Here is a 26,807-nt window from a genome sequence, read left to right as displayed (position 1 = left end):
AAGCTGGGGGAATTCCAATGTACTCTGTACAAATGAAGTTCTAATCCCTACAGGGGCAGAGGGGAACCTGGAGGCGTGGCTTTCAAGCCCAAAAGCACTAATAAAAAAGAAACACGGCGCATACTAACACCAAACATTATGGCTACGTCTTGTGTATTATTGTGGCTAGGGCCACGTGTATCCTCCATGCGAACATCACCCTCCCCAAAAAAACCAGGGAAATTCTACATCCAGGCAATTCAATTTTATTAGAGAAACAAATCTGCAAAGCCTCTTTTGCAAATGCGTGCTACTGATTGATGAACTTCACATGCCTTTTCTTGTTTCACATAAGTTATCCTGCAATGTTTACTGTGCATGGGTCTAATTTTGCTAGTCATGAAAGAGTGTGTGTGTGTGTGTGTGTGTGTGTGTGTGTGTGTGTGTCAAGGGGGTGGCACTACAAAGCCAATAAGAGAAGACATGACAGAAACAGTTTTCCTGAAAATGGAATTCAGCCTGACTACCAGCTGTGGCGCTGTGTCCAACATGGACACTATACCTATTCATTGCCTCTTTGTTGTTTTATTACTGGGGGTTTACGAAGGCATGGTAGCAATGAATTGATAATAAATATTGATATGCAGCTGAGCTGGAGTTCTCCCACTGACTCAGGTGTTCCTGCATTGGTCCTGGATGCATTCCAAGTTTTCTGTCCCTTCTTAAGCAACTATAGTATGCAGCTCTTTAGAGGTTCTGATAAACCGTTAAAGTAGACACAAGACAGAGTGGTCCCCTTGATAGCCTCAATATTTAATCCGCCTTTAAAAGAAAAAATTACTTTAGAGGAAGCAGTTTTTCCACTTTGCTTGCAGAAGGTCCTCACAGTTTTAATCCCTGGCATCTCCAGTGAGAGCCGGGAAGGATCCTTCCTGAAGCCCTGGAGAGCCACTGCTAGTTACTGCAGGCAATATTGAGAAAGGTCGGACTCTGTATAAGGCAGCTTCTTGTGCTTCTTCTTTGGGGCTTCAGCCCAGGAGCTCTGTAGGACCCTGACTCCTGTTTCTTTCCTCCCATCAGGCTGACTAAATAATCCAATTCAACATGGCGGACAGTGACAAGAATGGGACCAGGCGCTCCAGTACCAGCAGCAGTCGCCTACAGAGCAAGAAGCCCCCAAACCTGTCCATCACAATTCCACCCATGGAAGCAGCCGAGGATGTGAACAGCCAAACAGTGGTATGAATGACTACAGTTTTCGCTAAATGCTTACGGGCCTGTTTCATGTCTATGGTTACTTGAGATGGAGGGGTGTCTGTTAGCTGATGTCAGGATCTTGAAGTTAAATTTGATTCCGCCACACCTGCCAAATTGCTTTTGCCCATGTCCTGTCACAATGTGACCATGGATGTTTAACCAGTGCATTGGCACTTAGAGAAGCATCCATTGTGGCTTCTCTGTAGACATCTAGACTGCCTTTTCTGGAAGCTCACCAAAGATGGTGTGCCACCTCAGGCATGTGGAAAGACCCCTCTCTTTTGGGGAGTGGCTTTCAGAGACTGGGACTAAACTGGACCCATGGGGTTCAGGTATAGCTCTTGCATTTTATGGATACACATTATGACTTGGGGAGGAACATCCTTCCCCAAAACAAATAACCATCAGAGATTACTGGCCAATTGAGTTTTCTTTAAAATGCACCTTCACACCATGCTGTGTTCGAGCCTCAGATATTCTCTCTCTCTCTCTCTCTCTCTCTCTCTCTCTCTCTCTCTCACACACACACACACACACACACACACAGCATCTTTGCGGTAGGGGAAAATAAGAGTCCCTTCCTGAATCAGTGAGGAGCAGGCATCCTTCATGAACCCTGCTTTGCCCTAAGTTCTAGCAAATTTATTTTTTACTCCAAATATTCAATCAAGACACTTCCTGAATGTTACTAATAGTGTAGAACCTTCAGCCATACCTTAAGTCCATTTCTTTCTCTTTCCTCTACAGCCCCCACCCAAAGTTGTAAACCGCATAAAAAGTGAAGTTTGTAATCATGCATGATGCTCCATATAGATGTGTGATTTTGCATATCGCCCTGCCTCCAAACCTCCATACCTGTATGCATCTAGCGCTCCCTATCCAGGCTCCCTATCCAAGTACAGTTGTACTTTGGAAGCTGAACAGAATCCGTTCCAGAAGTCTGCTCAACTTCCAAAACGTTCAGAAACCAAGGCGCGGCTTCTGATTGGCTGCAGGAAGCTCCTGCAGCCAATCGGAAACCACGCCGGACATTCGGGTTCCAAAAGAACATTCGCAAACCAGAACACTCACTTCCGGGTTTGCGGCGCTCAGGAGCCAAAACGTTTGAGTGCCAAAGTGTTCGACTTCCAAGGTACAACTGTAGTTGAGAAGATTCTTCTGGTTTTCTCCCTCCCTGGTTATGGGAGGGACTGATTTTTAGTTATGGGAGCTGCATAACAAGGACAGACCTCAGGATATTGCCCATTCATCGGTTGGGTGTTCTGTGTCTGAATCATATCTTCCTTACAATCTTTCTTCGACTTCAACATTTCTTCTAGCCTCTGAAGAAAAACCCAGTTTATCAGAAGAGTGTGAGCCTCCAAGAGTCCGGGATGAAAAGGCAGGACAGCAACTTTGAAAGACATCCTGGCTTGCACAGGCAAACTTCACTGTCCCACAGTATTCGCAAGTAAGGAGATGCTGAAGCTGCCATTTTGGGTTGGGTGGGGGTGATGGCCCTGAAAGGTGTTTTGGGTTTTCCCCCTTACCTTTGAAGGCATTTAGCAGAGTTACTGCTTGGCGTTCTTGGTTCTCTTGTCCCTTACCTTGAAGGCAGAGTCTGTACTGAGATAATCATGTGCTTTCACAACAAGCCATGTTGTGGACTCCAAAATTTTGCTCATGGTGATAATTATTTTGACAAGAAGAATGCTTGAGATCTGCTTCACACAAGGAAAGTGGAAGCAGATGCATTTTAAGTATTTTGTCAGTGCCTTCTTATACTGCATAAAATGAGATGGACAAATGTCATTTCTCCGCTCTTTCCATCTTATGTACAAGCCATGAATATAATCCTAGGTGTTGGGAATCAATTATGACTCCCTACAGTGTATGTATGTTCCTGTGGTGTGCACTTGCTAGAAAAAGACAGGTTGCTGATAATACAACTAATACTCTGCTCACAGTAGACTTTTTAAATGATGCAGTGTGTGTATGCTGAAAGCTTTTGCAGAAGTGGGGAGGATTACCCACACAGGTAATGTTTCCTAAACATGGGTCTCCAGCTGTTTTTGGACTACAACTCCCATCATCCCTAGCTAGCAGGACCAGTGGTTGGGGATGATGGGAAATGTAGTCCAAAAACAGCTGGAGACCCAAGTTTAGGAAACCCTGCACTGGAGCATGTGATTGGGGAAGGGGACAAAAGCAGTGCAGGTTCATGGGGCATGGCAACGTGGATATTTATGTGTCAAGCCACAGGTTAGCTGGTTTGGTTTCTGAGGAATAAGAAGCTATCTCTCCCCCAGAGTCGCTGCCATGCGGAAACCCTCCCAGAGGGCAGCCATTTTGGAAGGCAAGGGTGGAGAGTTTCTGGAGGAAAGATCTTGGTAGACTGGGTGCAATGTTAGCCTGGGCTACTTTGCTGGGCTTCTTCATGTGCGTTGTCCTTTTTCTGTTTCCTACACCCAGGGGAGCAGCTCAGTGGTTTGGAGTCAGCAGCGACTGTGACGGAAAGCGGCAGCATTGGCAGCGCAAAAGCCTGCAGCACTGCAGCCTGCGGTATGGGAAGCTCAAACCTGCCTACCGAGAAATGGAGCTGCCTAGCCAGGAAGTGCCTTCCTTCCAAGGCACAGAGTCTCCAAAGCCACAGAAAATGCCCAAGGTTGGTCACCCCTTGGTGGTGGAGGTGGTTGCCTTGTGCTTCAGAGCACGAGTGGATCAGCTACTCCTGGATTTGCTCGTTGGAGTGGGGCAGGGGGTGGGGAGCTGGATTTAGATCCCCATTTGTATATAGAGCTTGCTGGAGGAGGGCTGGTAGAGCATGTGCCTTGCATGAAGGAGGTCCCAGGTTCCATGCATGGCATGTCCAGTTGAAAGGACCAAGTAAGAGGTGATGTTGAAAGACCTCTGCCTAAGATGCTGCAATGCCACTGCCCATCAGAGGAGACAGAAATACAAGGCTAAATTATCCAGCAGTCTTCCTTCCTTTGTTTGTTTAGTCGTATATTAGTTGTGGAGGTAGGTGATTATTATTATTATTATTATTATTATTATTATTACCCCGCCCATCTGGCTGGGCCTCCCCAACCACTCTGGATGGCTTCCAACAGAATATTAAAATACAATAGTCTATTAAACATTAAAAGCTTCCCTAAACAGGGCTACCTTCAGATGTCTTCTAAAAGTCTGGTAGTTGTTGTTCTCTTTGACATCTGGTGGGAGGGTGTTCCACAGGGTGGGCGCCACTACCGAGAAGGCCCTTTGCCTAATTCCCTGTAACTTGGCTTCTCGCAGTGAGGGAACTGCCAGAAGGCCCTCGGCGCTGGACCTCAGTGTCCGGGAAGAACAATAGGGGTGGAGACGCTCCTTCAGATAATACTGGACCGAGGTGAGGCAAGTCACAAGGCTGCTACGTGGCTTTAACTTCCATGGAGGGTAATGGATAATGGCAGCCATTTGGGCTCTTGTTTGGTCTTTCAGATTGTTGATCCCCTTGCCCGAGGCCGTCCCTTCCGGCACCCAGATGAGTTGGATCGCCCACGCACTCCACACCCTGCCCTGGCCCCAGTTACCCCTGGCGTCATGTCCTTGACATCATTCGGCAGTGTACGGTCCGGCTACGGCCGCCTTCCCCGCAGGAAGAGGGAATCGGTGGCCCATATGAGTTTCAAGGCAGCTGCAGCTATAATCAGAGTGAGTTGTTTTGTTTTGTTCCTCTCCTCTTTCTTTACTGCTGTAGAAGATGCTGTGTGTGTGTGTGTGTGTGTGTGTGTGTGTGTGTGTGTGTGCTGCTTCCTTATCCCTCTTTTCAGCAACAGTACAACCAGATATCTGAAAACACGGGGAGTTTGTGTCGTCCTTCTTCAGAAGTTTCAATTTGGGTGAAAAACAAAATAAAGAGAAATTCTAGTATTCTCCAGTTCTTTCCAAGTAATCTTATTCCTTGGTGATATCATGGCTGTGAAGCTCCATGCGGGATAAAGTTTTTTGAGTGGGTTGGGGGGTTTTTTGTGTGTGGTGTGGAATAAAATATGATATATGTCAATATGAAAGTATGTCACAGGCCCACCCCAACACGTGCTTTTTAAAGGGTGGAATGGTATCATTGTAATCACTGTGAGCAGAAAAGAAAAACTTGTTTTGTAGGAACAACACAAGCTCCTACTTCGCAAACAATGTCATTGATAATACTGTACACTGAGCTGGCAAAACGTGCTAAATTGATACCAAATCCTAATTTCAGTGAGACCCCGAGAGCCAGTGATCATTGGGCAGAATCCAGTGTTGTGCAACTGCACTTCCACTCAGACAATGGAGCTCACTTTTTCTTTTTAAATAGTTGCTATAATTTCAACCCCCCAGAGCAGATTTTTGATAGCATGAGGGGAAGCCCGAAGTGCAAACATAAATCCATTCTGCTTGTACGCAGAGAAGCATTAGACTCTAAGGCTGGAATTAACCCTGCTTCCCTAGAAGTAAGCCCCATTAAATTCAGTTCAACTTACTTCTGAGTAGACATGATTAGGATTGCACTGTTAGTCCTTGGGGTGGGCGCATTGCTTGGCATCTCCAAGCCCTTTTTTCAACTTTTAAATTCAGAACTTAAATAGACTGCTCCAGATGGCATGGGATGCCAATGCTTTTTGATTCTGAACTTTCAAAAGTAAGTTGGTTGCTGCTGCTGCTCTTCTGTGCTGTTTTCAGTGTCAAACTGGTGGGTCTTTTCAAAATACTCTTGCTTTCAATCAAACTCATAAAAGCATTGGAAATCCTGCTATGGATTGTGACATAATCCTGTGATCTGCCAACCCGAGCCATTAATTAATCAATTTTATTTGCTTATTTGAAGCATTTCTCCTTCCCCCCTCATACACAAACATTGAAAAAGCAGTTTACAAACCATCCATAAGAAGATAATAAATCAGAAGAACCACCAGGTGATGCTGTTGCATGGCTCAGAGGAAGTGAGGCAGGCTAGGACTGAGAACAACCGGCTTGGAAGCCATTCAGTATTAGTTCTTGGTTTTTCTATGTGCAAAGCTACCCTCCTGATATTTGTGCAATTGGCTTGTATCCAAACAGTTGGGCTGAACAGGATGCTGGTGTAGCTGTGTTGCTCTTATGTGTCGTTCTCAGTTAACCCATATTTATAGGTTCAAGAGTCTCGGCGTGAACTCTTCACCTTGCCCCTTCCATCTTCAAAAGGGCAGCACCCCAGTAACGAACACCAGGACCTCTCGACTATTAATAGAAAGTGTTTTGAACTTGCTCACTCACTGTTCCAATTTGATTTCTCTGAAAAGGGACGTTCGGTTCTGGAGCCCTCAGCACCGAAGCGGAGGTGCAACAAGCAGAGCTTTATGTATCCCAGCTTCATGGATGAGGATGTGGTAGATGGCATGGATACGTTTGACTCCTCGTTCTTCAGCAAGGCAAGCATGGTTCCATGGCCTCCCTGCTCCACCCCTTCCCAAGATCCCCCACCCCACCCCCCAGCTTTGATGATGTCTCAGGACTGCCACCACCACCATAATCTCTCATGGGGAAAGAACTGCGACCATTTCTCAATGAAGCCCCTCTGTTGGCTGTAGGAGGATCTTAGCATTACTGAATCCCCGCTCCCATCCCTCCCCTCTTGCCTAATGGGATGCCGAAGCTGTTTTCTTCTTTCATTTTCACGTACTGCTTTTTCCCCATGGAGCAGCCACAGTGCATTCACTGAAACCAGCCAACAAAAATAATGTAACATTTAAACAATTGATCCATGTCTTGTTGTTAGCCACAAAGCTTCCCATCGTCTGTTAAGATGGACTTAATTGACCAATGTCTGGAACGTGAGCATGTTGTTTCCTGTAACAACCTGCAATGGTGCTGCAGCTAGCACTGTTCCTGTGGCTCTCATAAAGTTGGGCAACTATGTCAGTCATTTAACAAGACTGAGACTTGTTCTTGCCAACTAGACAATGACAAGCAGCGGGTTGTATCCAGTGAGACTTCCCCATCTCCCCTCAAAATCTGCTCTGGAAGCTCCTCCAACCCTCTGGAACAGATTTTGAGGGTGAGTGGGGAGCGGGGGCTTCAGGGAGAAGTAGAGGAGGGGGAAAGTTCCATTGCGGAAGCAGAAGTCTGTTGTTCTGATAGAAGCAGTGTTGGATATAACCCAACATTTCTGTATCTCTTTCTTGCAGGTTGACGCTCATGATGAGTTGTGCTCCATGCCAGATGATGTGTTTGAGTCCCCACCCCTCTCTGCCACTTACTTCCGAGGGCTTCCTCAGCCAGAGGATGGCAAGTCACCTGAGGCTGAGCAGCCATTTCAGTAAGTCTTCAGTTCCGCTTCAGAACGGCATCACGATCTTCATAGCAATGCATTTCTGCAAGTCTCTTCAGCCTGTAGCCATATCTAAGAGATTGCCACCAGCAGCATTGCATGGAAGTGAAGGCAAACATTTATCCTCAATGCCTACAGTGCGATGGTTGGCTAGCCAAGAAACTGCCTCTTTGGTGGTGGCCCCCCTGATTGTGGAATCCTCTTGCCAAAGAGGCTTGCCTGGTGCCTGCTTTGTCATATCAGAAACAGCAACCCCCCCCCCCAAAGAAAGATCTGGGGGATGGGAATGGGCATTGTAGGGGAGGCAAAACAAAACCACATTTGATGCCTGAGCAAATGGGTGCTCTCCTAAAATACAGGAGAAGAAACCAACCCTCTATATTTATGGGGGGCAGTGGTGGGGACAGAAGCATTTTAAATCATTGGTATCCAGGAATGGTTCAGTTTGGGCATCTGTGCTGCTTCCGTACTTCAAATCACGTAATCCCTTTCTTCTCTTTCAGGCGGGCAGGACCATCTCGGGGTCTGCCAGCGGCGGCGGCTGCTCCAAAACGGGGCAAGCGGATTGCTTCCCGGGTGAAACACTTTGCCTTCGACCGCAAGAAGCGATACTACGGGCTGGGAGTGGTGGGCAAGTGGCTGAACAGGACGTATCGGCGGAGCATCAGCAGCATGGTGCGCTCCCAGCTGGAGCTCACGGACAGCCACAGGTAGGAGCATGACTTGCTCACTTAAAGCATGCTGCCGCCGTCACTATAACCCATCATCTGCTTGCAGGAGTCTGAACAAGGCTTTGGCCATCTTGCAAAAAGCCTCCTGGTTCCACAGTGGTTCCTTTTTTCTTTTTTTAAATGACAAGGAACATATCTGCAACACCTCATTGGTTCCTAGCTGCTGTGCATTCCTTCAGTTCTGTATGCCAGATTAGATGTGTCTCTGCATGTCTCAGGCAAAGTCCTTCAAGGTGTACATTGCTAAGAGTATTTTGTTAATGAAAGCTCTTCTAGGAATAACCATGGCCTATGGTGCTTGTCTCCTCTCCCACCTTTTCTTCCATGTCGTGAATAGACCCTACTTCACCTACTGGATCACGTTTGTCCATATCATCATCACCCTTCTGATCATTTGCACCTATGGGATTGCTCCCATTGGCTTTGCCCAGCATCTGACAACAGCATTGGTGAGTCTTAACTATGTGAATGGCATTCTACAGTACTGTCCTTTAAAAAGCCTCAGAGTGGCTAATAACAATTAAAAAACATCAGATCACTACAATGCAAATAATTTAGATGGGTCTTTGGTGTGATCCTGCAGGGCTGTTCCTAGTGTAGCTGAGGAGGTTCACTTTCTCCATTTGCAGGCAACCAATTGCATCTGAAGCACTTCCTCCAAATGTTTTGCTGCAACCAGCAGCTATCTCATCAACCTGCCTTCAAAGGAGGCCGCTGCAACCACTGATGAGCTAATTAATGGTTACAGTGACCTTGTTGAATATTGACAGCTGTCAGTCAACCACTGTTGGCCTGCGGCAGCTGGGAAAGTTAAGAATCTGATCCACTGGCCAGATCCAGGTCCTCACCCCTGCAATAAAGAGTCTGAGATTTGAGATAACATTGACCTCTTAAGGAAGTATATTCATAATGAAGGAGTCACCACTGAGAGTGCTCTGCCTCTTTTACCAGCCAAGTATTAGACAAGCACACAAGCACTTGGTGGCATTCTGCAATATACCCTGGACCCAATCTTCTTAGGACTTGAAAGGTCAAAAACAGCACTGTGGGTTGTACCTTGAAACTGTCTGGCTCCCAGTGTAGGGCTTTCAGCACAGATGTTACGGCTTTTCTAAAACTAGCTGCAAACGACAGGCCAAGTGCTGCCACGTTTTGGAGTGACTGACATTTCCAGAGTCTGCCAAGGCAGCCCTCTATCAGGCAGAAACAAATTGCAGTGCTCTCTGGACTCCACCCCCCCCCCCAAACCATGGCCTGTGAGCTTCATTAAGGTGGTTGACTAAGTGTCTGTGGATTTGTGGTTGAAGACAAGAGACGGCACATCCATCACATTCAGTATTCATATTTATATTTAATTGTGTTTTCATTGCTTCTTTTAATTTATTGTATTACAGATTTAACCCTATGGAATTCAAATTGTAACACAATAAAATGTGATCTGCAAGAAACACAAGAAGCAATTAAAATCATACAGTACCTAGCACTGTGCACTACAGTTGCTGCCACAGGTGGAAAAACCTTTTAAGTGGTCTGCCAAGATTCTCAGCAATTTTCAAGTTGCCCCCATAGAGTGGGAATCACTGCTGTAGAGTGAACTGGCTATCTGGGAGTCAAAAGCTTTGCAAAATATTGCAACTAGAAATGCCAGCATATCTAAACAGAATAACTTGACACTAAACAAGCAAGGATTGAATGTATCCTGCCAGATGTGTGACACTGTGGTCACAAATGCAGTTCAGCTAAAGTTTTGGGTTAGGCCTCCTTTAGCTTGGCATGAAATCCCACCTGATGGCAGAGTGGGGAGAGTCCGATCTGGCCCTTGTCTCTGGGTGCTTGCCCCATCTCTTAGCCATTGAATTTCTCTGCTGTTTCTACAGGTGCTGCGAAACAAAGGCGTCTATGAGAGTGTGAAGTACATGCAGCAAGAGAACTTCTGGATTGGCCCAAGCTCGGTAAATGTTGTGCTTCTGTTTTGTTTGCCTTGTTGCTCATTTGCTGCTTAAAGGAAATTCAGTGCACAGCTCTTCAAAGTGCCTTGAATCATTCACACCCCCATAAAGCTTGCCTTACACTAGACCGTAGCTTGTCTGGAGTGAAATGAAGCATGATTTGCTGGTTTGGACAGAACGCTAAAACAAGGATGTTGGATTGTTTCTCCTGTGTGCTACTAGGGAGGAGCAAAGTGACCTAGAGTAACTTTGGCTTGCCTTGATACAGTGGTACCTCGGGTTACATACGCTTCAGGTTACAGACTCCGCTAACCCAGAAATATTACCTCGGGTTAAGAACTTTGCTTCAGGGTGAGAACAGAAATTGTGCTCTGGCAGCACGGTGGCAGCGGGAGGCCCCATTAGCTAAAGTGGTGCTTCAGGTTAAGAACAGTTTCAGGTTAAGAACGGACCTCCGGAACAAATTAAGTACTTAACCCAAGGTACCACTGTATATGGATGAGGCCGACATGATGCCAGGGTGACAGCGTTGGCGTTGAGAAGTTAGTCTGCCAAACTTCTTTTTCATTGTGACTCTCCCCACCACCCCTTTTCGTTTCAGATTGACTTGATCCACCTGGGAGCCAAGTACTCTCCCTGCATGAGGAAGGACCAACAGATTGAGAAGTTGATCCAGAAAGAGAGGGATCAAGAACGCGAGTCAGGTTGCTGCGTCCAGAATGACAACTCTGGTTGTGTTCAGACTCTGCAGGTGGACTGCTCGGTGAGTGAAACTGCATCAGGGTTTCTCTGGTAGCGGCAACTAACTCCTTTAAACGTTGGCATAATATTTCAATCTGTGGCTTGATGGCCTGCATTAATGGTGCCTTTATCTGCCATGCCATGAGAGGTCTCAGTTCTCTGGATGATAAGGCAGAGAGGCACTACTTGAGTAGGAAAATGCCCCTTTGCCATCAGTATTGTTTGCTCACATTTTGGATAAATTGCAATTTATGTGACCAGCCAGAGCCCAGAGAAGTTAATGATTGTTTCAGATTTAAAAAACCATTCATAGAATGGCGCTGTGGGTTAAACCACAGAGCCTAGGGCTTGCCAATCAGAAGGTCGGCGGTTCGAATCCCCGCGACGGGGTGAGCTCCTGTTGCTCAGTCCCTGCTGCTGCCAACCTAGCAGTTCAAAAGCACGAACTGCAAGTAGATAAATAGGTACCGTTCTGGCGGGAAGGTAAACGGCATTTCCGTGCGCTGCTCTGGTTTGCCAGAAGCGGCTTAGTCATGCTGGCCACATGACCCGGAAAAACTGTCTGTGGACAAACGTTGGCTCTCTCGGCCAGTAAAACGAGATGAGCGCCGCAACACCAGAGTCATTCACGACTGAACTTACCATATTTTTTGCTCTATAAAACATGACCCAGAAGCTGTACGCTGGCTCCCTCGGCCAGTAAAGCGAGATGAGCACCGCAACCCCAGAGTCGTCCGCAACTGGACCTAACGGTCAGGGGTCCCTTTACCTTTACCTTTATGTCTTATAATTGGTATTCTTTGGCGGAGGCAGGCCTGAGGTAACGCATTCTCAGTGATGTCCCCAGCCATTAGGAAAATATTTCCTGTGTCAAGTAGAACATTGGTATGAGCAGGCCTCTCTGGTGGCATTCTGCTCCTTTGAAAAATAAAAGTGTGAGAGAGAGATATGAACACTAATTATGTATGAATGAATGAGAGATAAATTTAGAAAGTCATTTCTTTGTTTCTCGCATAGGAAACACTGGCTACTTTTGTAAAGTGGCCAGAAAATTCACCAGCTTTTGACCTCAACAATTCCAGTCGAAAGAGGATTTCAGGAGCTGTGTGCGCTCAGGATCCCAGGTAAGAAAGGGCATGTGGAGGGGGGGAAGAGAGGGGGTACATATGTTTAGAGCTATAGTGGAGCTGGGGGAGGTGACACTGTGTATGGTAACCCCTCATTACTTGTTGGCTATCTGTCCCCCAACAGGACTTGTGAGGAACCGGCTTCAAATCTGCCACACATCTGGCCCGATGACATCACCAAGTGGCCGGTAAATATTCCTTCCTTCCTTCCTTAAATTGTTCGGCACTCATTTATCTTGCAAAATATTTGTACGGTGCAAACAGAGATGGATGCCCTTTTAGAAACTTTTGCTGAGTGCGGGTGGGGGGGCGCACACACACACACACACACACACACACACACACACAGAAGTGATTTGTTTATGACTGCCATGTTATCTAATGCAAAGTCCAAGCTGCTTCATGGAGACTGCCTTATGAATGGGACAGTCCACTGAGGAAGGCATTGGACATTGAATGCATGCAGCTGCATGCATGCATCCCTGTCCATCAAACTCAAGCAAGGAAAGACTTGGGTACACTAGTCTTTTGCATGGCATGCAAGGCTGAACTTTAACAGAGATGGTCTTACTGAAAGACAAAGGTTTGAGGTTTGAGATTCCCCCTTTAATTCCAGATGCATGCAGAGGTGGATGAAGAGGGAAGAAGGCTGTAGCTGTGCAGTGTGTGTGTGTGTGTGTGTGTGTGTGTGTTAAGGAATGTATTTACATGTGCACATAAAGTGGTACCTCTGGTTATGAACTTAATTCGTTCCAGAGGTCCGTTCTTAACCTGAAACTGTTCTTAACCTGAGGTACCACTTTAGCTAATGGGGCCTCCCGCTGCCGCTGGCACGCGATTTCTGTTCTCATCCTGAGGTAAAGTTCTTAACCCGAGGTACTACTTCCGGGTTAGCGGAGTCTGTAACCCGAGGTTTTTGTAACCCGAGGTACCACTGTACATGCAGATGCACACACTCAAACCCCAATCCCTTCTTCCATTTTCTTCTTGCCTTCCAGTGAACGGATCCTAAATCTTTCTGTATGTAGGATTTTAGACCTCTAGTAAGCTTTTTTTAAAAAATCACAGCCAAGGACTTGGTGATATCATGATTCACACCCCTAAATACATGGACATGTTCCACCTAGTTGCTGTCAATTAAATTTTGGACAGAAGATAAGGCACAAACACTCACTGTAGTTAGGTAGTACCTGCTGGAAGGATAAACTGCGGTGTTCTCATGTTCCCACCCACACTTGACTAATGACTCATGATGGCTGAGTCCTGGTTTGGTTGATGATGAAATGGTACTACTCAAACCTCTTTTATTCCTCTCTGTTGTAACCCACACCAAACTAAATACTGTTGGTAGACGGTATTGTTTGTTGCTATGTTATGCCTTTTGTGTGTGTGTGTGTGTTTTCTATTGTGATCCTCGGACGAAGGGAGGCATAGCAATTTAATAAATAAACAAGCAAATTTCTCCTAGCAAATCATTCCGCTTGGTGATTGCCTGTTGGAAAATAATGTGATCTGGCTGGAGGACTAGTCATGAGAACATAGCTAGGGGTCTTGGAATCCCTGAACCTGAGTTTATACTAGATGTGCAAACAATTTTAAGAGGACTGTTGGTTTAGGACAGGGACAGGGGAACCTCTGCCCCCCACCAAATGTTGTTAGTCTCCAACTCCCATCAGCCCCAGACAACCTAGCCAGTTGTCAGGGGTGATGGGAATTGGAACCCTGCGTCATTGGGTGCATTATGGGCTCCTAATCTCTGGTTTAGGATATCCTCTTGGTTGTGTTCCAGTCTGTCTGTCGCCTGGTAGGTCATTGTAGTAACTGACAGTAGTGGTTAAATGATAAAACTGGCTAGTATGCTGAAGGTAAATTACACATTGATTTACTTAAAGCCTTTTCTTCTAATTGTAAACCTTTTATTTACAGATATGTACTGATCAGGCCAAAAGTAACCACACTGGGTTGTTACATATAGACTGTGACATTAAAGGAAGGCCATGCTGTCTTGGAACCAAAGGCAGGTAAGTACTCATGTCTCATCCCTAAGTGATGGTGTTAGCAGCCACAGACCTGCCTGCTTCTCTTATTTGGGTAGGAACTTGCCTTTGATCCAGTCAGCTTCCTTAGCAATCCTAGGTCAGTTAAGGGAAATTATCCTTTCTTAACATGCTGAATTACAAAGAACACTCAGCAACACCAGAGCTGAGCTTTTAGAAAGCTTGTATCGTCAGAATCCTGAGATCTAACTCCTTAGGTTTAGGTAGGTAAAAGAAGAGATAATTTTAACTTAGGAGTCACCAATGTTTTTTGGCCAGTGAGTAGATTTGGAATTTTGAGGAAGTGGCATGGGCACCATTCACAAAATGGCTGCCATGGGGTGTGGTAAATCCAAAACGGCTGCTGGGGGGGGGGTGGCATAATGGCCTGTGTAGGAGAGACTGAGCAGGGAAAGCAAACAGTCTACTTTGGATTGTTAAGGGGATATTAACAGAGACTTTCCACAGGAACTAAACCCCTATAACGACATTTCTCTCTCTTTGTACTAGTTGTCAAATCACTACTCGAGAGTACTGCGAATTCATGCATGGCTACTTTCATGAAGAAGCAACTCTCTGTTCACAGGCAAGTAATGTCCCAGGGTTTGTAGGTGGGAAATCCTCTTAAAGTTCAGCCCCTGCTTGAAGTTAATATGACCACTTACATGCTAGGAAAGTCCAGTAAGAAGGTGAACGAACATCAAGGTTCCATTTGTCTACATGCTTTAATGCTCTCTCTCTCTCCTCCCCCCCCCCCAGGTACACTGCATGGATGAGGTGTGCGGCCTCTTGCCGTTTCGGAACCCAGAGAGTCCTGATCAGATTTATAGACTCTGGTTGTCCTTATTTCTTCATGCAGGGTAGGTGAGAAGATTGTGGGGAGTGCAGTGCCTTGGGTCTGTGCCTTTGGGGCTCTTGAACTGGTTTTTTGTTTTGCTTGTCATTAAAGCCTTTTCATTAAAGCTTTTATATTCCACACATTTTTCAAGACCTTGTGCAGTTATTTTCTCCCCAGCACTCTGCTGCGTTGGTCAGTCAGGCAGAGAGATGGTGGCTGTGGATGATTAAGAATTTGAACCCTGGTCTCCCCAGTCCTTGTTAGACACTCTGCCCAGTGCACCACTCCAGCTGATCACTGGTTTCAGGTGCCTTTGGCCCCGCCTTGCCTGTCAAGCTGCAAGGAATAGATTGATCTGCCTGAATTTCTTTTGCATTAGGAATCTCAGGCTCTAGAGACATTCCACCTTCTAACTTTGTTTCTATGACACCCCATCCTTCCTGGATTCCTATTTTGTTATTATAACTGACACACCTGTTTCTGTCAGGCTGACCCAGACAGTTTAAATGAGACTCTTCTGGTTGTGGCCTGGATTTATGGTCTTGGGTTCATTGCTCAGGACTTTATCTTGCAAGGATGCCTAACCTATCCTTGGCCCTTTAAATTTGACCTTTGATTCTGTGACTGAGTCCTGGCAACGTGCCCTGGCAAACCGTCTCTTTTTGAATATTGACTTCACAACCACTTGCACAAATCCAGGGATGTTTCTCAAATTGCCAAAGGTCCATTTAGCATGACGGACATTACTTCTGAGTTTGCTCAGGATGGTGTGAACACAGATAAGAAGGGAGGAAGGAATGCTGTTGCGATGCCACGAGGAGCTCAAATGCAAAGCATCCGTCTGTCTTTGCCCTGTAGGGTTATCCACTGCCTGGTGTCGGTGATCTTTCAGATGACAGTCCTCAGGGATTTGGAGAAGCTGGCAGGCTGGCATAGAATCTCCATCATTTACATCCTCAGTGGCATCACGGGCAATCTGGCGAGTGCCATCTTCCTTCCATACAGAGCAGAGGTAAGTGCCACCTTCCCTTCATGCAGTGGGGATGTTTTTTGGAGAGTGACTAAATAGTGAATTCCTTATCTGAGCAGCAGTTCTTATGGATGCACTCTCAAGAAGGAGATATCAACAGGCTCTGGCTGGCTAGTTCAGGGGTTAGCAAACTTTTTCAGCAGGGGGCCGGTCCACTGTCCCTCAGACCTTGTGGGGACTAGATTTTGGGGGGGAAATAATGAATGGATTCCTACGCCCCACAAATAACCCAGAGATGCATTTTAAATAAAAGCACACATTCTACTCTTGTAAAAACACTAGGCAGGCCCCACAAATAACCCAGAGATGCGTTTTAAATAAAAGGACACATTCTACTCATGTAATTGGGCCGGATCTGGCCCCCGGGCCTTAGTTTGCCTACTTAGTTTGCTAGCTGGACCAATTGAACGAGAGCACTCCATACGGCAGCATTTTGTCTTCATGTGACTTCCTCTTGTGCGTGACAACCTAAGTAGAAAATGCCCCAGCTGTATTCAGAACTGGGCATGCCCATGGAATTAGAAGTGCCGGCAGACCTAAAGCCTGCAGCCCTGCAGATGTGGTAGGACTACAACTCCCATCATCCCTGACCATTTGCTATGCTGTCTAGGGGTGATGGGGATTTGTTGGCCCTTGAGATCTGGCAGGCTGTAGGTTTCCCCCATCCCTATGTTTAAAGGGAAGGGGATTCGATAAGTCTGAGCAACCGGCAAGAATGCCTTTCCTCTATACAACAAGCTCTGAAATTGACAGTGCAGAAATGAGGTTGATAATGAGCAGTGTGCGTGATCCGTATGGTGCCATTGTGATTTTACATTCAGATTTCCAGGTGTTAAAAATATTTGGGAAAGAGAAGAGGGAAGCATTTGTTGAGTGGGGGGGAGATAATAAAGACTAGGGAAGGCACCCCGTGAACAATGTAAATAAGGTGGCTGCAGTTCTTGCACCCTCCTGCACCATGTCTGCCTATTGGAAAAACTACTCGAGGTATACCTTTAGTTCCTGAAGTCACAAAGAAGTCGCCACACATGCTCTCACATTTCTTTCCACCCCAGAAAAAGAGAAGTATGGAAGTGGTGTGCTAATGCCATGTTTGGTTTGAATCTCAGGTGTAATTGAAAGTAAACTGGACATAGGAAGCTGCCTTTTACTGAGTCAGACCATTTGTCCTTCTAGCTTGGTATTGTCTACAGTAACTGGCAGTGACTCTCTAGGATTTCAGGCATGTTCCTGGCTTTCTGTGTCCAGGGGGGAAAGCCTGTGCATTGGGAAGCATTGAAATATATGCTCCCCACTTGATGTCTGGAGACGGGCAGTCCCAAGAGGGCTTGTGTCATTTGATATTTCAGCATATTTGAGTAGGCCTCCCCATAGCCTCTCTTGGCCATTATGGAGTCAGTGCCCTCTTCTGCACTCGATTTTGATAGGTGGCTGACAACTTGAGTTGCTTCTGGCAACCCTTTGAATGCCTGGAAAAGAAAACGCAAAGAAGCGGTGGGGTTGTGCATGCAAGCCTTGCCCCAGCGTTTGCATCGATTTGTGAAGGTCTAAAGAGGGCTTCTATCTAGGAAACCTCTATGTGGTTGGAAATCCTGCACACTTTTAAGTTGTGTTCATCTGAACGTGCTTAGATGCCCCCTTCAGGCCTCCATCCTTGATGCAGGAAGATCAGGGTGGTGCATGGCAGAACCGGGATATTGGACAAAGGGCACACACACCCTGCACACCCTCTGCCCCCATATGTATTGCTTAGGAATGAAGGTGGACTTTTGTCGTCTGCCATGGAAACATCTGGGCCCATTGTTACTGTGGAGCAAACTGGCTAATGGGGTTTTAAAAGGGAAATCTGTGAGCTGCATCTGGCACATTGGCCTCCTGTTGCATTCCCTCACCTTGGAGGGATTACTTCAGGAGCTGCTTTCCCTTAGATTTATCCTCCCACCTCCTCTGCTCCTCTTGGCCCACATGAAGGTGATGCTACTGCAGGTGCGTGATGTCATGGCGCTGAGTGAGCTGCCAGCTGGCCAGCTGCCAGATGACTCCTGGCATCGCCCAGGCACGTGAGAGCAAAAAGAAGCTCTGCTTTGGTTTCCTTGAAGATATGAGAAAGGAGATTTTGCAGAGAGTCATAAGCAGCTACAGCCAGCAAGGTGGAGCTATCCTTTTACTCAAGCTTTAAATTTCCCTTCCACACGATTTGTGTGTATGTGTTCTTGCATGCTCTTCAACACAAAGGGCTCTCAGAGTGTCTCTCAAACCAATGTCAGGTAATAAAGCATCTCTCCAATGTCATGTTCCTCTGGAGCAAAGGTGGTCTGGCTCAGTGTGGTGTTCAAGCTGGAAGGGCCTTCCCCTTTCAGGCAGTGACCAGCTCCTATGTACCAAGGCTGGGAATACTCAGGCCAGAGGGGATGCTCAAGACCCCTCATTGTGTCCCTCATGAAACTTCAGGCCACACCCTTCCACTTCCCTGCTCCAAACCCTCCATGAGTTCTTTTGACTTGAACGCGTGGTGATGCCTCTTGCTTGACTGGATGGGATGATAAGGTAAAGGTAAAGGTACCCCTGCCCGTACGGGCCAGTCTTGACAGACTCTGGGGGTTGTGCGCCCATCTCACTCAAGAGGCCAGGGGCCAGCGCTGTCCGGAGGCACTTCCGGGTCACGTGGCCAGCGTGACATCGCTGCTCTGGCGAGCCAGAGCCGCACACGGAAACGCCGTTTACCTTCCCGCTAGAAAGCGGTCCCTATTTATCTACTTGCACCCGGAGGTGCTTTTGAACTGCTAGGATGGGATGATAGAGGGGTGTTTATGTGTGTAGGCCTGACCTTCTGTTTGTAGCTAGAATGTACTCTACTGTACATCACAGTTAGTTTTGCCTCTGACCACCCCCAGAAAGTTGTTTATTATGGAATTTAACCACCACTGCTATCTATACTAAGACTAAACTCATTATTTGAGTGCCTGTTCAAATGGCATTATCCATGCACAAGAAGGAAGGTATCAGCAGACTTAGGAGACCCCTCTCCCAAGGTTTACAGAAGTCCAGAATAACTTAAGAGGTGGGGGGATAACACCAAAGGTGGAGGGCTGCTGGCCAGGATTATTAAGTTTGTGTCCCCAATAAATTCTGTTGTTTAAAGGCAAAACTAAAGCTCTGTCTGGTGTGCACAATTTAGAGGCATAGAATTTCCTTGAGAGCAAGTGTAGCAATCTTTCCACCACCCCTTTTTGTCGAGGGATATATATGTGTGTCAGCAGCCACGAAATTAAAAGACGCCTGCTTCTTGGGAGAAGGGCAATGACAGGCCTAGACAGCATCTTGAAAAGCAGAGACGTCACCTTGCCAACAAAGGTCCGTATAGTTAAAGCCATGGTTTTCCCAGTAGTGATGTATGGAAGTGAGAGCTGGACCATAAAGAAGGCTGTTCGCCGAAGAATTGATGCTTTTGAATTATGGTGCTGGAGAAGACTCTTGAGAGTCCCATGGACTGCAAGAAGATCAAACACATCCATTCTTAAGGAAATCAGCCCTGAGTGCTCACTGGAAGGACAGATCGTGAAGCTGAGGCTCCAGTACTTTGGCCACCTCATGAGAAGAGAAGACTCCCTGGAGAAGACCCTGATGTTGGGAAAGATGGAGGGCACAAGGACAAGGGGACGACAGAGGACGAGATGGTTGGACAGTGTTCTTGAAGCTACAAACATGAGCCTGACCAAACTGCGGGAGGCGGTGGAAGACAGGAGTGCCTGGCGTGCTCTGGTCCATGGGGTCACGAAGAGTCGGACACGACTAAACAACTAAACAACAATAACAACAACATATATGTGTGTGTTTATACTACTATGAGAGCTCTTTCACAAGACACTCGCTTGGATGTTGTGGGGTGGGGGGAGTCATCTATGCCATAACACTGATGGTGACTCTTCAAAAATTAGTGTGAATTAGCCTTTAGCTGTCTAGTGTCTTATCAAGCCTTTGGAGAACTAATTGCACTTTAATCCTCCAGAAGATGGTGAAAGAAGCTTACAACTGTGGGGTTGTGTTTGTTTAAAAAAAAAAAAAAGATAATCCCAATGGGCCTTGACTTGAAGATAAATGTGCTTTGGATCAGAACTTTAGACTTCCCGTTTGGAAGAAAGAGGGATGGCAGAAACCTCTGCACCTGCAAAGTGACAAAGAATATTGTCTTGTACGTAATTTCATTAGAAAGACTTAAATAGATATTCTACATATGTATGCAATTCAGCTCTCCTGGCAAAAAAAAGAAGAAGGCCATTATATGAGAAACTAAGAAGCTTACAGCAAGGTAGATGCTGACAGTGAGGTGTCAGTGCCTCTTTTTGGCTGGCTGTTGTGGACAGCCTCCCTGGTTTTATTCTCTTCAGTCAGATGTGGGAGCGAAGTGATGCTTTAGCAATCGCAGCTGTCTGGTTTCCATGTGCTGGACCAGCACATGCTGGCTGCCCTATTTGTTCACACGTGAGGGTGCCCACCCCCACCCCTTTTATAGTTGATGGAACAGGCAGGTGGCTAATCTGACGTCCTGACAGGCTCTAAAGGAGATCACCCATCTAATCCCTTGGATCTCATCAGCAGCTTCTCCACCTACAGCCTTGTGGGGCAGCGGCTGCAGCCGGCTGCTGAGTCACTGCAAGCTCCTGAGCCTTCCCCTTCTGAAATGATTCTCAAGCATTGCAGATTCATTCCATCCTTAGGCACACCAGCCTGGGGGGGCCCACCTTGATAGGGCATTTGCCTGGAAACTGGGATGAGCTAATGCAACCTGTGTGACTTGGTGGTTGCACCAAGGATGGCAGCCCTTGGTGGTTTTAGGGGCTGCCCTATGTTGTTAAGTTCATATTTTAAAAAAATGAATGTTCTGCCAACTGGAAAGCACCGTATAATTGAAGAGGTATCATTACTTGTCTGGGTGGTGTTCATTTTTTTGGTTTTTTTAATAATACTTTATTATGCAGACTATTTAGTCTTTGTATGTGGTACCGTTTTGTAGGTAAATGCAGTGTTTTCACCTTCAGTTTCTTAAACTTATCTCTTCATTTGGTTGTGAAAATGAATTGCATTCTAACATGAAGAGGTTATTGTTAATCACTTTGCACAACTCTAGTTCCCTGGTATGAAACTTTTTTGACTGCTGAACACACGAACACACACACACACACACACACACACACACACACCCCTCTTCACCAGTACTCTGTGCGCACAGAAGGGGCAAACTCTTGGTGCTTAGGAAAACTGGATGCTGCCAATGGTCTCAATGATTGAAATTTACTCAGTTCACTCTGCTTCTAGGCAAGGAGCTGTACTTGACATTGTCATTCTACTCCAGCTTCTGTGTCCTCACCAGATGTTGCCCATTAGTTTTGAGGCTATCTTCATGAGGAGTATATATCCTGCTTTTTGACTAGAACCCTCAAGCCAGCTAAGAACTTCTATAAAATACAACAGATACAACGAAAACCACATGCTCACAAAACAACCATCCCAGCTGAAACAGGGACGTTATACCTCATAGTGTTGCTGTTTTATTGCTACTGCTACTACTACAAAATCCTGTTATTCACAGGTTTCTAAATTCTGGGCTTGGTGCCAAATGAAGCAGTGCTACTGCTCTTGAGCAAAATTGCAAAAAAACATTGCCCTGGCCTTAACCTATGTCCCTCAGGATGTATGGGGCATACTAACCATAGGACTTGCTTCTGCGTGTGGTTGGATGATTGATTGGTCTGTATCCCCGAGTGCAGGCAGAGGAGAGCATAGAATATTCCATTCCTGCAGGACCCCCATCTCCTTTAATCCAGCACTTGGGGAAGGCACAAGGAAATTAAGGCCATTCTGAAGGGCTCCAACCAGCCAAGATGGGCTGCACACCTTTTGCTGAGTTCTACCATCCCAGCACAATAGCCTGACTTTCATGGGGCTGGTTGGCCCATCCTTTGCCAACTGAGTGGCCTCTGGTTGTTTTGGATGACAACTTCATTGTGCTGGCTGGAGCTGATGGGAGCAGCAGGCCAAAATATCTGGCAAGGACTCAATTATCTAGTGAATTTATGGTCCCTTGATTTAGACAAACACACTGTAACCTTGAATACCTTGAATAACCTTTAATTTCCCTTCTTGTTTTAATATGATTCGGGCCTTTCTCTTTTGCTGTATGAGTTCTAGGGCCTAAACCAAGGTAAAAACATAGTAAATAACCCCAAGTATGCTTTATTTTGACTTGGCAGTTCTGTGCTCTGCTCAAGACCTATGAGCTGAATTCTGAATACTGGTGTTTCTAAGTGTTGCTCTGATGGAAGGAAAGTTTCAGTGTGACTCTGTCCAGTTCTGTTTGAGGACAGGGAAGGTGGCTTGCACAGTGGGGATTAGCTGCTGAATGATGGCAGAAGTCAAAGCCCATGTGAAAGAAAGTAGGTGATGCAGATTTGAGATCTAAACTTCCTTTGTTTTAGGCTACAAGAAATGGTTAGCTCTCATGGTTGGGCAAGATATTTTTGTAAACGTTCGTGCAAAGGGCCTGGCGTTCAGGTAGGGACTGTCAGCCATACCTGCTTAGCTACGTACCTGTATCTCATGAATTCCAAATGCTGTTTTTAATTATTATTTTTTAAACCCTACAAAAACTCAAATATCAGATTGAGAATAAAGCATGCAATATTTTGCAAAATAATCAACATGCCCTTTGATGCTAAATGCCGAACTTGCATGTTTGCCCCCCCCCTCCCAAAAAAGGTGTTTCTTTAGCACAGATTGAGAAATATTTTAGGGCAGAACAGAGGGCCCTGCCATGCAAAACATAACCTTATTATTATTATTTTATTTATTAAATTTATTTACTGTACTACCCTTCATCTGAAGATCTTTAGTGATTATAGTGCAACCTTTGCAAACTGAGGATGAAGACTTCCATCCTAAACTCAAGTAATGGGGAGAGAATCTAACTAAATTCATAGAATACACATGTTTAAGCTTGTGCTATCTGGAATTGACACAACACAAAGCTGTTACCTTTCAGGGCAAGGGAACTTGTGGGCCTCCATATGTTGTTGGACTGCAACTTTTAGCATCCCTGACCACTGGAGTTGATGGCAGCTAGGAATCCAACAACCCCTGGAGAGCCAGAGATTTCTCCCGCCTCTGCTTTGGGGGTCAAAGGGTTGGGTCATAAGTACGGCTTATTACAATCCTCAGCCTCCTGACTTGTTGCCCTGATGAGTTGCTTTCATCCCATTTTGTCCTCTTAGCTCTAGCTCAGTACTCTCTACCCTGACTGGCAACATCAAGTTCTTAAGCTCTCATCCCACTGAATGTGGGGCTTTGTGTGTGTACAAATATGTGCCCCACCTGAGACATTTACTGGTACAGGCCAAAACTTGCTCTTGGCACTGTGATCTGAGGGATTTGAAACCACAACCCCAGAGGAAATGAAACTGAACCTAGGTTCAAGATCTGAACCTCAAAGTTCTTGCAGTGGAACCGATACTCATTCCCCTTGATCAACAAACCAATCGTTAAGGCTTAATGAGAATAATGGTAAGTTTACTGTGCAGCACAATAAATCACTGTACTAACAGCTTCTGGGACTCTGCTGCCCATTTGCTTTTCCAGGAGTCTCTGTTGTGGAGAGAGGAGAAAGCCTGGCTGGCCTAAGAGCGGACTGCATCTTGCGTGATTTATTTTTAAGTTTCTTTTTCCTCCTTCCCTCTTCTAGGTGGGCCCTGCAGGATCCCAGTTCGGCTTGTTAGCCTGCCTTTTTGTGGAGCTTTTCCAGAGCTGGCAGGTCCTCGAGAAGCCCATGAAGGCTTTCCTGAACCTTTCTGGGATCGTCCTCTTCCTCTTCCTCTGCGGCCTCCTGCCATGGATTGACAACATTGCACACATCTTTGGCTTCCTCAGCGGCCTGCTGCTCTCTTTCGCCTTCCTGCCCTACATTACCTTTGGCACGATGGACAAGTACCGCAAGAGAGTCATGATCATTGTCTCGATGCTGGTCTTCGTCGGGCTCTTCGCATCTCTGGTGATCTGGCTCTATGTGTACCCTATTAACTGGCACTGGATTGAGCACCTCACTTGCCTGCCTTTCACTGACAGGTTCTGCGAGAAGTATGATCTGAACCAGGTCTTGCATTGATGGAGCTGGGAGGCTGTGGAATGGGGCTTGCAGGAGAGGATTTTAAACTTGGGATACCTGTCGGATGTTGAGCAGCAGTGGAATAGACAGAGGCAACACTGGCAGTCAAAAAAGGCAAAACATCTGCACTTCTCCAGCTTTCCCTGTACCACTCGTGAAACATTCACGCTCCAAGTGCTGAAGCAGAACACCTGTTACCTTTTGCAAAACTCCTAGGTGCAAGGGATAAAGTCATAAGCCAACCTGTCTCTTGTATGTTCCTCTCTGAGTTCTGGGCGCCAAGCAGCCATCATTGAGAGGTATAGCTGTGAAGCAACATCACCATGTTGGTGTCCAAATTGGGTCAGAGTCTCTTACGAGAGGCTTCTCCACTACAGTGCCTACAGCGGGTGGCAATCTTTGCTGAAGTTTTGATGTTGCGATAACCACCAACCATTTGGAATGTAGTAGAGAATCTACAAGCTCTGCCTCTTAGGCCGAGTTCCTTTCTATGAGCTGCCAAAGCAGCCAATGCCATCCTTCATCCATAGGACTGACTAGGTCCTTTGTGGGATGGAGGCCTGAGAGGCAGTCACTTCAAAAGAGCACTTTAGTGATGAGGCAACATCCTGTTGAACTGCTCATATTTGCCGTCTGCCTGTGTCTATGGTTTCCTACTTGAAGTTCCTCCTTTTATGCAACTCCTGGTTTTTGGGGCCCCTTTCCTAATTGCCTTATGGCACAAGATGGTGCTTGGACTTTGTGGCAATCTTCCCTGCCTTAGTGCCTTTTTGTGGTACTGTGAATTGTACTGTGAAAACAAACAACCTGGTCTTTTTTGCCCAAGGGATATTTTATATGCATTTCTCTTCTCCCCTGCCCCTTCTTTACATTTGCGATCTCTGCTACCAAACACTTTCTGGCAAGTAGCGTTGATGCTTTTAAAGAAACCTTGTGCCATCTGGAAGAAGTGCTAGTACCTCGTCCAGTATTTATACAGAGTGAATTTAGATTTCTGTAGCAGACTTGAAGGATAACTTCACTCTGATAAAGAGGCCAGGCTCACGCTGTAGCGACAGATGAGATTGTTGTGTGGAGGGTGGAGGAGGATATTTTTGGTCTAAATAAATTAAATTTAAATTTATCAATAGCAAATGTGCGTGTTTTTTTAAAAAAATGTGGTTTATTTAGTGCCTTGTGTAAACCTTTTAGCCAGGGATGGAAATAGCTTGTCTTGTAAGTGGCCCCACGTAATAGATGTTGGTAAATGTACAAAATGTTGTTGCTCCAGTGACTGACTTTATTTTTAGAACGCGTTTACGAAGAAAAAATGTATTAAAGAAACCCCAAACCCTCCCTTTTATTTAATGTGTAATTCCTTGCAGTTCTCTAGATTTAGCAAGTTTTCATGAGATTGCCATCAGAGCACAGAAGGTCCATGGGGTAAGGCCCCATTGCAGGTATATCTAGGTCTACAGCTGTCATTCAGCTAATGTCTGGAAGAGCCCTAGCCTTCTTATGTTGCTCATATTGTCTAACCAGCCACTTCCCAAGTTGCATTACCCTGTGCCCTTGCCAGCCGCATTCTGTGTACCACTCAGATGTCCCTCAGGACCTTCAGCTGATTGCAATATAAGTATTTTTAACTTCTTGCAACCTTTCTCTCCACTTCCCATCCAGTCTTAAACCTGCCCCATTGCCTGCACAAAATTACATTCCACCATCTTATCACTGCCTGATTTGATTACATAATTGGGAGTGGGGAAGGAAGGGTGTATAAAAAGCAAGACCCCCTTAGAAAAAAAAACTGTTATTTATTTGCTGACTCAACAAAGTGAAAAATGGCATGCAAAGGGTTGTGGGAGGGGGAGAAAACAAATGCTTTTTCTTGCTTAGTGGAAGGAGCTACAAGTGTTGATCAACGTCCAGGGCTAACCCACATGCCTTGGACACCAAGATAACATACATTTCAATCCAGCCATTTTACAGTTAGTATAACCTCAAACAGATTACACTTATTTCACTTGTGAAACCCTTCCCCAACCCCAGAGCTTTTAAGAAACAGGCACCTTTCTCATGGCATACATAAGAAACCCATCTTAAGTAGATCACTTTGGGATCCAAAACTTGCTCCTCCTCAGTTTTTGCTTTTACTGCAACTGTAATGTGTAGGTAATCTAGCACAAGAGAATGCCCATGTCTGCACTGGACCATAAATGAACTTAAAAAGCATTTCTACTTTAGTTGTAGCCATAGAGCTACAATGCACGCAACTATGAAAGCTGTGTCATGGTGGTTTTTGCCAACTTCCAAACATTATTTCCCCTAGGCCTGCCTTGTTTCATGGTGGGGGCACATTCCTTCCTTACATTCAGTGCAGACTACATTAATTACTGAAGATGCATGTTGGACTCTGTCCTTAAACTCGATATGTCCCAATGTGCAGACCTCCAGTTCATGCTGAAGGAGCCAATTCACCTTTCAAGGGACAGGAAACATGGCAAACGCCTACCCACTCGCCAAACATCAAAAGGCTGAGGAGGCTCAGGAAGCATATTAGGTGCTAGCAGCTGGACCTCCCCACCCACTATGTGCTATTTATCTCTGTGGGTGTGATGAGCATTGTACACATGAACCTCCCCTCCTCTCCCACCACCATGAATGATCATCAG

General features: G+C 46.0%; 1 protein-coding gene across 3 annotated transcripts in view; it reads left to right on the top strand.

Annotated features, from left to right (window-relative positions):
* RHBDF2 (rhomboid 5 homolog 2) overlaps positions 1 to 25,498 on the top strand; it is a 59,618-nt gene extending 34,120 nt beyond the window's left edge. For 2 of the 3 annotated variants that reach the window (XM_028717017.2, XM_077924238.1), the window contains exons 2-18: positions 1,060 to 1,218; positions 2,556 to 2,686; positions 3,688 to 3,880; positions 4,699 to 4,911; positions 6,522 to 6,650; positions 7,407 to 7,537; positions 8,053 to 8,259; positions 8,618 to 8,729; positions 10,158 to 10,232; positions 10,831 to 10,992; positions 11,988 to 12,094; positions 12,222 to 12,285; positions 14,024 to 14,118; positions 14,644 to 14,719; positions 14,893 to 14,993; positions 15,830 to 15,983; positions 23,737 to 25,498. In XM_028717017.2, the coding sequence (XP_028572850.2) occupies positions 1,084 to 1,218; positions 2,556 to 2,686; positions 3,688 to 3,880; positions 4,699 to 4,911; positions 6,522 to 6,650; positions 7,407 to 7,537; positions 8,053 to 8,259; positions 8,618 to 8,729; positions 10,158 to 10,232; positions 10,831 to 10,992; positions 11,988 to 12,094; positions 12,222 to 12,285; positions 14,024 to 14,118; positions 14,644 to 14,719; positions 14,893 to 14,993; positions 15,830 to 15,983; positions 23,737 to 24,156 (2,505 nt within the window). In that variant the 5' untranslated portion in view covers positions 1,060 to 1,083 and the 3' untranslated portion in view covers positions 24,157 to 25,498. Of the gene's footprint in view, positions 1 to 1,059; positions 1,219 to 2,555; positions 2,687 to 3,687; positions 3,881 to 4,698; positions 4,912 to 6,521; positions 6,651 to 7,406; positions 7,538 to 8,052; positions 8,260 to 8,617; positions 8,730 to 10,157; positions 10,233 to 10,830; positions 10,993 to 11,987; positions 12,095 to 12,221; positions 12,286 to 14,023; positions 14,119 to 14,643; positions 14,720 to 14,892; positions 14,994 to 15,829; positions 15,984 to 20,068; positions 20,918 to 23,736 lie in introns of those variants that run through there. The other variant, XM_077924239.1, reaches the window with a different exon arrangement.
* Positions 25,499 to 26,807: the final 1,309 nt, after the last annotated feature.

This window comes from Podarcis muralis, chromosome 2 (genome assembly GCF_964188315.1).
Source record: "Podarcis muralis chromosome 2, rPodMur119.hap1.1, whole genome shotgun sequence".
NCBI lineage: Eukaryota > Metazoa > Chordata > Lepidosauria > Squamata > Lacertidae > Podarcis > Podarcis muralis.
This window is presented reverse-complemented; position numbering and strand designations above follow the sequence as displayed.